The 12,871-nt window shown below is 43.2% G+C and overlaps 1 protein-coding gene across 9 annotated transcripts in view; it reads left to right on the top strand.

The window, feature by feature from the left end:
• The window catches only part of FRYL (FRY like transcription coactivator), a 456,322-nt gene that overhangs the window by 434,794 nt on the left and 8,657 nt on the right, over positions 1 to 12,871 (top strand). For all 9 annotated transcript variants that reach the window (XM_068278548.1, XM_068278549.1, XM_068278550.1 and 6 more), the window contains 2 exons: positions 3,231 to 3,329; positions 8,479 to 8,547. In XM_068278548.1, coding sequence (XP_068134649.1) covers positions 3,231 to 3,329; positions 8,479 to 8,547 — 168 coding nt within the window. The remainder of the gene's footprint in view (positions 1 to 3,230; positions 3,330 to 8,478; positions 8,548 to 12,871) is intronic.

Here is a 12,871-nt window from a genome sequence, read left to right as displayed (position 1 = left end):
GAGGTGGCGAGCCGGGCTGACGGACGCGTATGTGGCAGAGCTATGAGCCGCAGCTCTGCCTCACACGCGTCTATCAGCGGCGGATCTCCGCCTCTCACCCGCCCCTCTCAGTGAAGTAAGACTGCAGCTCATAGCCCTGCCTCACACGAAAGCGCTGCCCGGATTGCCCCCCAGGGAGTTTGGGGGTATTTAGTTAGATTAGAGCGGCAGGGATGCGGCGGTTTAGGTACGGTTATTATTATTAAATAAAAAGATCTTTTTTTGACACTTCAGAGTCCCTTAAAAGGCATGCCCATGAGAGGTGCTTGGGAGTCCCTTTAAGAAAGCAAAATTCCGCCAGCAAACACCTATGGGCAATACTACTTCCGGGTCGCAATGTCCCAGAGTAGTACGCATGCTCGTGCCCACATGCGTCCATTAGTATGCATGCCCAGGCCCGGCGGTGCGCGTCCTTGATTGCACGTCTGTAGGTTGGCACGCTTCGTGACGTCACACACGCGCAAAGTGTGCCCAGCCACAGGCGCGCAATGAAGGACATGCACCGCCAAGCCTGGGCATGCGTACTAATGGAAGCGTGCAGGCATGGGCATGCGTACTACTGTGGGTCATTGCGACCCGGAAGTGGTACAGGGCCAGCCTGCCCATAGCTATTCGCGGCGAACAGCTCACCTATAAGGCAAGCTGTTCGCAAATATCTCTATTCACCATGAGCTTGCTGCGCAATCTGTTACTTAGAGTAAAAACTAATCTTTTACTTTCTGCAGTTTACTGTGATATTTGTAGTAGTTTTATTTAAAATAATTTATATGTGCAATGGTCTTTTAATACAAAAAAATGTGCACAAGAATGACGCTAGTACACTTTTGCGTTATTCCAGTTACATGCGAGAGTAGTTTTACACTAATCATTGTAAGACTATGCATTGTGCATGTTATGTTTATGTCCACACAGTAATTTTAGTGTTCTTTTTATTTACACTAGTAAACAATTATCGTACTTGGTGAAAACTTAAACAGGAACTTCAGTGAAAATAATGTAATAAAAAGTGCTTCATTTTTACAATAATTATGTAAAAATGATTTAGTCCGTGTTTGCCCATTGCAAAATCTTTCCTCTCCCTGATTTACATTCTGACATTACATTACATGGTGACATTTTTACTGCTGGCAGGTGATGTCAGTGGAAGGAGAAGCTGCTTGCTTTTTTTTAGCAGTTGGAAACAGCTGTTATTTCCCACAATACAACAAGGCTCCCACAGTGTGATGTCAGAACCATGATCCTGACATCACACTGTGGGAGGGGTTTCCCCACAATATCAGCCATACAGAGCCCCCTGCTGATCCGTTTGTGAAAAGGAAAAGATTTCTCATGGGAAAAGGGGTATCAGCTACTGATTGAGATGAAGTTCAATTCTTGGTTACGGTTTCTCTTTAACACACATGACCTTAAAGCATATTGTGTTAATCTGTGGTTTCCAGACATTGTTGATGACATCATTTCATTTCAAAGATTATTTTATTCATTTCGAAGATTTATATTCTTACAAGTTGTCATTATGTGATTGCCATTCCTCAGACTTACAAAGAGATGGAATGTTCCATCTCATTGAGGTGTATTTACTAAACTGCATAATTCATAATAATGTGCGCAAGGTCTTACGCATGATGAGTAGTTCGTAAGGCAGTGCATGTAATATATTGCATTCTCCTCTATTCATCCTGCCGTAATAACTGTATCTGATGGTTGGATAATTATAAGTTTCCAGCCAAGCAACATATTAAGAATCTAAGTAACGGTGTTCTGATTTTTTTAAGGCTACTGATATAACCACGGGTCCCAAAGTAAAATGCAATACCCATAACTTTTTTCCCATGTTGCTGTCCCTTATAGTGTGTGAAGAGAAGGAGAAAACTTGGCATTAGATGTCTGACTAGCAGTTGAGGAGAGAGCGGTGCAAAGACTGTTCCTCCAGGCAGAGCATATCCAGTAAATTACAAGAAAAGGAAAGGATCCAGGCACCAGTCCGATAATCAGAAACGTAACCTTTATTAGCTCCTCAAACTTTCCAACAAGTTTGCAATAAAATTTGGCCTGACTGCTGTTTTGCGGGGGAACCCTGCTTCGTCAGAGGAAGCAAATTAATTTGCTGCCTCTGGTGAAGTGCCTCTGATGAAGCAGGGTTCCTCTGCAAAACTACTATCAGCTCCTCAAAATTTCTGGCTTATTTGCATTAAAATTGGCCTAATAAAGATGACGTTTCTGATTATCTTGGACTGATGCCCGGATCCCTTCTTTTTCTTGGAATTTACTGGTCACTTAGGCCTGGAACCCACTAGGAATTTAAAATAGCCGCATCGCTGTTTGCAGCGATTACTAGTGCGATTGCACCCGCTATTACCTGACGCTTAGAAGCACTGTACAGTAAACTGTACATAACTTCCAATTATCGATAGTGTTTTCTTTTTTCTTTAAAACTTTCTTCTACTTACCAAGTATAAGACTTCTGTCCGTAGCCCGCCCCCTAAAGGAAGAGATCATAGGTGCTTCTCTGTGACCTCTTTCTTTATGGGGCGGTGTTATGAACGGAAACAGGAAATACAAACACCCAGTAATTATCATAACGTTTGTTTAAAGCGTAATCCCTCAGCCCCCCCAACGCCCTGCAAAATCAATTTGAAAAGTGATTTTTGCAGTGCTTATATACTTAGCATTGAGCGTTAAAAATGCTACATGTCCTGTGATTGCAATTACCCCTAATCATAATTGCACTAATGGTCCCCCCAATTAACTTTCATTGGCAAAGCGCTTTTGGGAATCGCCGGTGATTTGTCGGCGATCCCAAAACCCTGCCAAAATCGCCATAGTGGGTTCCAGCCCTATTAGTGGCTTGTAAAAGTCATGGGGGATTCTCGGGGAATTTCATTTTCAAAAGCTGAATGGCAGTTGCTTCATTCACCTGATCCATTGATTCATAAATGTACCTAAACATCTCTTTGATTCATGGTAAAATATAATGTAGATGCCATTTCTTTACTAAGGGCTGAAATGGAATAATCAAACCAGTATGATATCACCCGCAAATATTGTTCTTAGTTATCGGAATGTTTGGTTTACCTTCTTGTAGCTTTTTAGACTCTAATTCTGAAATTATAATATGTTATTGCTGTACTATATTGAAATATTGATTGATGCTTTGTGACAATATGGTGACCCTGTTTTCTCTGTTGTAGCTGATGTCATGCGGTTTGTTGGAGACCCTGAAGTTTAGTGTGTTGGAGCTGCAGGAACATCTGGACACGTATAATGTAAAACGTGAAGCTGCAGAACAGGTACTATCTATGTTTTAGCATCCAAGCTTCTCCTTGTGGGTGCTGGATTTCAGGTCTGCTCCGTTTTAATGTCAGGCTAGTTATAAAAGCTTGCTTACTAGACGGAAGAGCAAATTAATGATGCATCCATGTGCTAATTAGTTATGGTCAAAGAGATGCAAATAATTTTGAGTTGATGCAGGATTATGGTAAGGTTAGGTAAGCACATTTTGGAGCTTGAAAATGGACCAATCAGATTTAGCTCAGCAGGATTTGATTGATTCATTTTCAAGCTGCATATATTGCTGCATACAAAATTTGCATAATCCTGCATCAACTGGAAATTATTTGCATCTCTTTGCCCATCCCTAGTGCTGATGATCCTTACTGTCCAATCAGCAATCTTGAGGAGTGGCTTTGCACCAGTGCTGTTAAAGGAGAACTGAAGTGAGAAGAATATGGAGGCTGCCATATTTATTTCCTTTTAACCAGTTCACCCCCAAGGGTTTTTATCCTAACGGACCAGAGCAATTTTCAGTTGTCAGCGCTCCTCCCTTTTATTCCCTAATAACTTTATTGCTACTTATCACAAGAAAATGATCTATACCTCATTTTTTTCGCCACCAATTAGGCTTTTTGTGGATAGTACATTTTGCTAAGAATTTTTTTATTCTAAATGCATTTTAATGAGAAAAACAGAAAAAAAATAAAAAAAATCATTATTTCTCAGTGTTCAGCCTTTATAGTTTTAAAATTAAACATTCTCCTGTGGATAAAACAAACACGTTTTATTTGCCCAGTGGTCCCGATAATTAAACCGTTTAGATTATGTCCCTACCACAATGTATGGCGACAGTATATTATTTTGAAATATAAGTGGTTATTTTTCTGTTTGTTCTGGCCATAATTACAAGCCCCTATGTAATAAATTAAAATTAATTTTCCCCCATAAAATATAGAATAAAAAAAGCTGAGTCCCTAAGGCAACTGTTTATTTTTTTTTTTTAAGCTGATTTTTTTTTTTACAAGTGTTTTTTTTGGGGGGGAGGGTTGGAAGTGTAATTTTATTAATGATGTGTATATACTTGAAAATGTATGTATTTTGTAGGTGTAATATACTTTTTGCCCACAAGATGGCGCTAGTGAACACTCATAGGACGTGTTCACTTTTTTTTTTTTTTTTTACACACTTTATTAAACTGTTACATTTCCTGTTTATGTGAATGGACGTAGCCGCTGTTCGCGGTCACGTCCATTTACTCCAGGCACTGCGATTGGGTAGAGGACTGTTCAGTCCTCTTCCCCAATCGCCCAGCACGGGATCCCGACGGTAATGGCGGCGGACACACGGCGGTAGCAGCGGCGGGAATGTGCGACGTATTAAAACGTCATGTTGCTGTTAATAGCGGTAAGCATGACGTTTTAATACGTTAGGATGGCGGTAAATGGTTAAACAATACCAGTTGCCTGGCTGTCATGCTGATCCGTTTGACTGCAGTAGTGTATGAATCACACACCTGAAACAGGCATGCAGGTAATCTTGTCAAATCCGACAATGTCAGAAACGCCTGATCTGCTGCATGCTTGTTCAGGGTCTGTGGCTAAAAGTATTAGAGGCAGAGGATCAGCAGGGCTGCCAGGCAGCCTCCATATCCCTTTCGCTTCAGTCGTTGAAAGCCTATGCCTTCGCTGGTTTTGATGCGAGACTGAGCATAGTGTCTTTGAAGGACAACTGAAGTGAGAGGGATATGGAGGCTGCCATATTTATTTCCTTATAAGCATTACCAGTTGCCTGGCTGTCCTGCCGATCCTCTGCCTCTAATACTTTTAGCCATTGACCCTTAACAAGCATTCAGCAAATCTGGTGTTTCTGAAACATATTGTCAGATCTGACTGGATTAGCTGCATGCTTGTTTCTGGTGGTATTCAGACACTACTGCAGCCAAATAGATCAGAAGAGCTGCCAGATGACTTGTATTGTTTAATTGGAAATTAATATGGCAGCCTCCATATTCTCACTAGATTTGTCCTTTAAGGTAGCCATACACCATACAATTTTCTTGCCCAATTAGACATAAGATTAGACAAAAATGTCTAATTGAGCTAACATTGTAGTGGATTTCTGTGTTTGCGATCGACATTGTGATCAACATCTCCATCGAAATACAGAACCCCAATGTTGGTTCTTTGAAGTTTTTGATCGTAATGCCGATCACAATGCTGATTGGAAACAAAGTAGTCTAGTGTATGGCTGGCTTTAATGGCCTGGTCAGACAGAATTACATTCTTTTTGTAGGCAAGTTACGTCACATATACTTTAAACAGTGTGTTTGGCTATGATGATATATATACTCTATAGTAGAGGCCTGCATCGAGTCTGCTACCTGTAGGTTAGCTATAATGTGTATCGGGTTTGAATACCCATTTTTGTTTTTGGTTGTGGGTAGTGTGCTGCGAGTGGGGGTTGTGGACAGCAGGGAGCTGTTCTAGTTACCTGTCAGGGCACTGGATTTTTTTTTTCCTGACCTAAACCGAGCCAGCGCTGCACTACGGCCATCCCCCTTCTGGCTTCAGATTACATGATATGACGTGATCGTGGCCCAGAGGATGATGTCAGCATTGCAGCGCTGCCTAGTGTTGGGAGAGGGGTGATGGACTAACATGGGGGCTGCCATATTTATTTCCTCTTAAACCAGCAGCCCTGCTGGTCTATTTGGGTGGGTGGCTGGATAGTGTAATGGTTAAGGGCTCTGCCTCTGACACCCTGAGACCTGGGTTCGAATCTCGGCTCTGCCTGTTCAGTAAGCCAGCACCTATTCAGTAGGAGACCTTAGGCAAGTCTCCCTAACACTGCTCCTGCCTATAGAGCGCGTCCTTGTGGCTGCTGCTCTGGCGCTTTGAGTCCGCCAGGAGAAAAGCGCGATATAAATGTTATTTGTCTTGTCTTTGTCTTTTTGGCTGCAGTAGTGTCTGAATAATACCAGAAACAAGCATGCAGCTAATCTTTTCAGTTCTGACAATAATGTCAGAAACACTTGATCTGCTTCATGTTTGATCTGAATCTGTCTTTTGCTAGGTACACGTTTTTTCATCTGAATTTCGTTTTTTTTCCGCTCGATTTCCTTCCGCTTGATTCTCTTATCTTTTCTTATCAATTTTCATTCACTTCTATGAGAAATCGACCAGAAAAAGTATCGGAAATAATATCGGGCATGGCGGAAATTATCCATCAAACCATCTATCTAACACAAAATTGTATTGTGTGTTCCTAGCAAAATGATCGGAAACCAGATTGAACATGTTGGAAATAATCGATCTGACAGTTAATCTGCCAGAAAATCTCATCGTATGTACCTAGCACTAGAACCTAAGGATCAGCAGGACAGCCAAACAACCGGTGTTTTATATATGGCAGCTCCCATATCCCTCTAACTTCAGTTGTCCTTTTAATTGGCAGCAGCTGCATTGATTGTCCAATTTCAGTCTCAACACAAATTGCAAGGAAATTTGGATTTCATCTGAAAAAACTGCAACTGGTTGATAATCTGTCCTCCTATATGATCATTCTTTCTCTGTATCCATTTCCTGCGATGATGTTGATACAGATAACTCCTCCCACCATGCTTTAGTGTGGTTTCAGACGGATGTTGTTCATTACTTGTACAGAGCAGATTGTGTAAAGGCGGCTGTCAGGAGAAAATAAGATTTACAGTGGACCTTGGGTCCATGTCACTAATTGAATCTGGCACAGTCTTCCCCAGAGAGCCCTTCCTTCGCCTTTCCCATTGCTAATGCAGACCTCAGTGCCTAATTCACTAAGTGAGTAGCCTTTATTAAATTGAGCCGGCCAGGAAAGCACATTCTTCTTTGCTCATTGTTGCAGTCCTTGAAGGTTAGCCAGAGGTTATAGAGATTTCTACAAAGAGCCTATAAATAGCGAGGAATGAGTGATCACGGCACTAGATGTGACGAACATTGAAGTCAGCCAGCCTGCATTTTAAAGATTTTGTCATACAGCAATACACTTATACATTGCTATAGTCGATAGGACCAGCCCAATGACGCCTGGGCAGTAAGTGCAATATTCATGCAATGAAGTGTTTTCCTGCTACATACTGGAAACCGGCCAATACTGTCGTTTTTAGCTTAGGCAGGGGAATATGCTGCATTTATCCTCACAATCAACAGAGATGCATTCTAAACAGGGAAACGCAACAGTCAAGTATCATTGAGATCCGCAGAATACTCTCACTGCACGCAAAAGAAAATAAGGGACTCTTGTTCATTTATAGCAGCAGGGACAGCCATAGTATCCCAGGAAAAAAAAAACATATATAAGTAGATAAATACTTGTTCTACTCGCATAACATATGTATTGTACTGTTCATGTTTTAATTTCAGTGAATTTTATATAGTAAACAAAGAGAAACCAGTTCCAGGCATTTCCCATCTTTACTGCCTCTGACTGAAGCCAATCTTGATGTCATTTCCTGCCTTACATTCCCCCCCCCCCTCCTCCTGAAATGCCTTATGCATTGCCAGACCTCCTTCACACTGAGCTCTGTAGGAAAGGCACTGTTATCTAACTTGCTTTATAAACCCATGTCCCTTCTCAACCTCCTGTCACACTGAACGGCCCTCAGCCAATCAGCAAGGCAGACTGACTGAGATAAGATTCCTTACTGCAGATACATTTATGACTATATTGGAATGCTTGCAATGCAGACTGCATGCAGACTACATAATAAGCACAGAGCACTGGGCAAATGGAATTTGATTTTATGGCTGACACTCTAGCTTTAAAAACAAACAACTAATCCAATCTCGGTCACGGAAGAGACTTATCCCGTTTCCCTTCTGGGCAGCCGGTGAAGGAAATTCTCCCATACTCTTTTGGAGAGACTTGATTAGTTTACCTCTTGAATATTACAAGCTAAAGGAAAGCTTATGGCTGGAGCTGGCCTTCAACTATACTTGCTTGTGTCATGTTGAAAACCTTATTGATTGGTTTCTATCCCCTCTGCATTGTCACATAGTTATGAAGAGTGTTTCTGTAGTCATAACCCTAATGTATATGTATATGGGGTAGCTCCAGGCCTTGCTCCTATAAATCTTTAATGTATTGTGTGTATTTATAAGACATGCCTATATCTTTTGTTTTGGTTTGCAGTGGCTGGAAAACTGCAAGAAAACCTTCAGTTCTGGTGATAGCAGTCACGGTCCCAGTACAGAAACCCAGGTAAGCTCCTCAGTATCTTCCTGCTGAGCTTCTTTTTTAGTGTGCTGTGATAATGAACATATATCTGCTGAACAGGAGTTGGGAGGATGCAGACAATATTGCTTCCTTTTAAGGCTCGTACACACGTCCAAATAGTTCGCGACCAGCTCTATGACATGACCAACCGCACAACCAAGCGATTACATGACTTGTATTTTCCACCCACCAACCAACCCGAACGACTAATTCATTTACGTATTGCCCACGCAGGCAGAATGATGTACTGCACGAAGCAAGTACAAGTCGTTCAAACATCGTGTGAGTTGATCTGCCTGTTGGATCGGGCAAAAACTGCCTGTTGTCAGTTGATTGTCTAGTCGTTTGCCACCCGTACACACGCCTGATTGTCGTCCTACAGACCAAAATCAGACGACAATCAGGCAGGTGGCTGAGCGTGTGTAAGGGCCTTTAGAGGTGTAGGAAGTATCGCACATCTGATAGCACAGATAAGACGTCAATTAATTAGCTTCCTACTTCACTGACAGTATGTTATTATCTGTATTACAAATAGAGGGTTGACAGTGTTATTTGTATTTTAATCAGCATAATGAATTAGTTGCATGCTCCGAGTGTTTCTTGCTTAGTAGCAGAGCGTAGCTTTACTGGGTGTCGGGAGAGTTTTACACTTGTATGATTACTCCTATACAGATTACAGGCTTGTGTATAGGTAAGCACACTGAGCTGCATGCTACATCAGGGATGCTGAACTCCAGTCCTCCTGGGCCAAGGTCCTCACACACGTTTGGCACAGATGACATTCATTGATGGGACTTGAATAGGTGTGGTTCATCAAGCAGAACACATCCCTCTGTTCTCTGTCCATCCTAAACACTGGCATAGAATTGGCCTTCGAGGACTGGAGTTTGACACCCATGTGCTACATTAACCCTACTAATGTGTGCTGTCTTCAGATTGCTGAGAACACTCTGCCGTCCTCTATATATAGATCACACCTGCTGGGCACTTTTATAAGAAGGTTTGAATTCTAGCAGTTTTATTTATTTAATTTTATAAGCACTATTATGCAGTTGATTTCTGTCACCCAAACTAATGGTATATGATTGAACTGCCCCCCCCCCCCCCCCCCCCCCCCCCATTTCAGTCAATTATTGATGTAATCCCCACAGCTAGAGTAGTTGTGCGCCTCTGTCCCCGCCCCTCTTTGTAGTGCAGTACATTCTGCATGGCTGAGCCTACAGGCATTGCTACAAAAATTAAAGTGGACCTGAAGATAGCTTATATATAAAGAAAAAATGTTCACTTACTTGGGCCTTCTGCCAGCCCCCTGCAGCTGTCCTGTGCCCGCTCATACCTGGAACGATCCCCCAGTCCTCCGCTGCGGCTCTCTTTTGCCGGTTGCTGCCTGCGTCCCGTTGCCAGGAGCATCCTGCTCAGGCGCAGTAGAGATTTTCTTTCACTGCACCTGCACAGGACGCTCCTGGCAACTGGACACGATGTGGATGTCGACTACTAAGTCAGCAAAAGATAAAGTGGGGGGGGGGGGGACCAGAGGATCCTTCCAGGACAGTTGCAGGGGGCTGGCAGAAGCCCAAGGTAAGTTACAGTGAGTTTGTAAATACACCAGTGTGTTTCCTTTGCCAGAGTTCATCCTTTTACAATATACTTTTCTGTCCTCTATTGCTGCCATTAGTCACTGATTGGTTTGATGTAGAGTAAAATAGGCCTCTTCTTTTGGAATAAATGAAGATCTTGCAGTGCTACTTTTTCCTTACAGCACTGAGCATCTGGCCTCCATTCCTGTTTGAGGCATATTGTGTGGCATTATGTATGTTCTCTTCCTGTTTGTGAGGGTTTCTCTGTGTGTCCACATTAGTCCCAGAAGAGTAAATGGCAGTTTGCCGCCCGGTCACTTTGGTGCAGGGTGACCCAGATGACTGCTCACCCTGCTGCCGGTGACATTGTGGGCAGCGTTAATTACTATTCCCCTTTCGAGTAATCAACAAGGAGGAAGAAGTAATTTGGTGTCCAGCAATCGCCGGAATCCCGAATTACTGCTTTGCGGGCCGTGCACTTAAGCATTGTGGCTATAGTGTCACCCAATTCAGGTGCCGTTAGCCAAGAAGCCCTGCCTCAATCCCAGAAACCTTCAAATTTAGTTGGAGGTGAACAGACCACAAACCAGACTGGGCCTAATGCGTGTCTGCCTCTGTTCTCATTGTGGTGTGCATGCAAAGCCGATAAGCTAGCCATACACGGTCCTCTTAATCACCTGAGGTTTAGTAGAAACATTGTAACAAAGTCACTTAGAAACTAGACCTGTTTCAATGAAACTTCATCAGGTGAGGCAGTCTTTTTCACCCAGTGGGTGGGAATAGCAGGGGGTCAGCGGCAGCATTAGTCCCTACATAGCTTGCAGTAGCAGCAGCTCCATCTATTCTGGAACAGATTCCTGCTGAAATCTGATAAACATCAAGTGGTCCAATGCAGTAAAATGACGGCTGCTCTATGATAGATTTCTAATTGGGAAGATGCTCCTCACATGTTGTATGGCTAGCATTCAGTTTCTACAGTAGTGGTGTTTGTGCAGCTTTATGGGATGGAGTGGTTTGTACATCATGCTTGTGCTTAGACCACTATTATACTATAATGGGGCGGAGGAAAGAGTGAGATGTTTGTAGCTTGTGAATCTTACCATGTTATGTTGCCTAGAAATAACACTCCACCTGCAACTGAATTTTCATTCAACGACTGGAGCTCCTTCCTGGCAGTTTAAAGAACCGCTGTCATGAAAATTGTAAAATACATGTACACTCATACATAAACCACATAGTTATTCACAGAGTAAATTCCACTATAAATTACTTTTTTCCCTATGTGTCACAGTAGGTAGTAAAAATCTAACAGATCTGAAGGGTTTTGAACTAGTCCATTTCCTCGTGGGGGATTCTAAGGATCTCCTTTATTCTTTACAAAAGCACTCACTGGAAAGGTTCTATAACAAGATGTAAGCCAGCCCCTCTGTATAAGTTGGACTGAGCAACTGCCCTTCAGCAAATGCTTTTGTAAATAAAGAAAACCTTGAAAATCCCCCATGTGGAGATAGACTAGTCCACAATCTGTCAAGATTTTTTACTAATTACTGTAAGAGACTGAGACATCAGAAAAAAGTAATATGTGTGTATTGCTCATTGACAAATGTACATCTTATATGTATTTTAAAATGTTAAATTGGTTCTTTAAAGGATTCCCGAGGCGTAATGTTCTGTTCCTTGCTGTCCACTTTTGTTTGTCTGTAAAAGGCCCCGTTAGTACATCCGAGCTCCTTAACCACTTAAGGACCAGGGGCTGTGCTGCGTGGGCTCTCCAGCCCGCAGCACAGATTGTGATTGTGGCAGGGCGATCAGACCCCCCCCCCCTTTTTTTCCCTACTAGGGGGATGTCCTGCTTGGGGGGGGGGGGGTCTGATCGCCACCGCTCTGTGTGGCCGGGCGGGGGGGCTCCTCAAAGCCCCCCTCCGCAGCGATATTCCTCCTTCCCTCCCTCTCGCTCTGGGCGACACAGGACGGCGATCCGTCCTGTACCACCTCCAATAGGATTTAGCCTATCAGACGGAGATCCCCGGGCAATCAGACCGGCCGACAGAAGCACCGTATGATGTAAACACGGGGATTTCTTCCCCGCGTGTTTACAATTAGCCTGCAAACCGCAATCGGAGGCTCGCAGGCTGTTCACAGAGATGCCCTCCGTGAACTGACATAGAACGGCCGCTCGTGGAAACACCACTTCGACCTGCCGACGCCTATCGGCGTTAGGCGGTCGTTAAGTGGTTAATCACTCTCCTGTGTCAGCAGTGCTCTATGCATTCACAAGCGTGAGACTTAACGTAGTGCGCATGCACAGAGCACTCTTGGCCATGGGAGAGTGATCAAGGAGGCGAGCTGGCAGACTAGCTTGCACTAATGGGGCCTTACAAATGAACGTAGTGGAGCGGCAAGGAACGGGAGGAGCAGTAAACTTGAGGACTCCGGCCCACACATGCCTGGAGCCACCGTTTCATAAGGACATTACGCCTCTGGTATTCTTTAAGCAGCTGTGCCTTTTTCTTTGGACCACAAATCAAACCATAAACGTTTCACAACCTTAGCAACTCCCCACCTGATCTTGATGTGACTATAAGTAAATTGGTTGCCATTTTTTCCTCAATACAAGGCTGTGCTTTTACTTTCCAAACCAAAGCATACATACACCCACCGAGGTGTGCCAACAGGCATAAATGTAACAAAACATCTACAAATATAAGGATTTGTCACTACAGTTGGGCCAC

Source organism: Hyperolius riggenbachi, chromosome 1 (genome assembly GCF_040937935.1).
Source record: "Hyperolius riggenbachi isolate aHypRig1 chromosome 1, aHypRig1.pri, whole genome shotgun sequence".
Taxonomy (NCBI): domain Eukaryota; kingdom Metazoa; phylum Chordata; class Amphibia; order Anura; family Hyperoliidae; genus Hyperolius; species Hyperolius riggenbachi.
The sequence above is the reverse complement of the archived record's forward strand: the minus strand, read 5'-3'. Positions and strand labels throughout refer to the sequence as shown.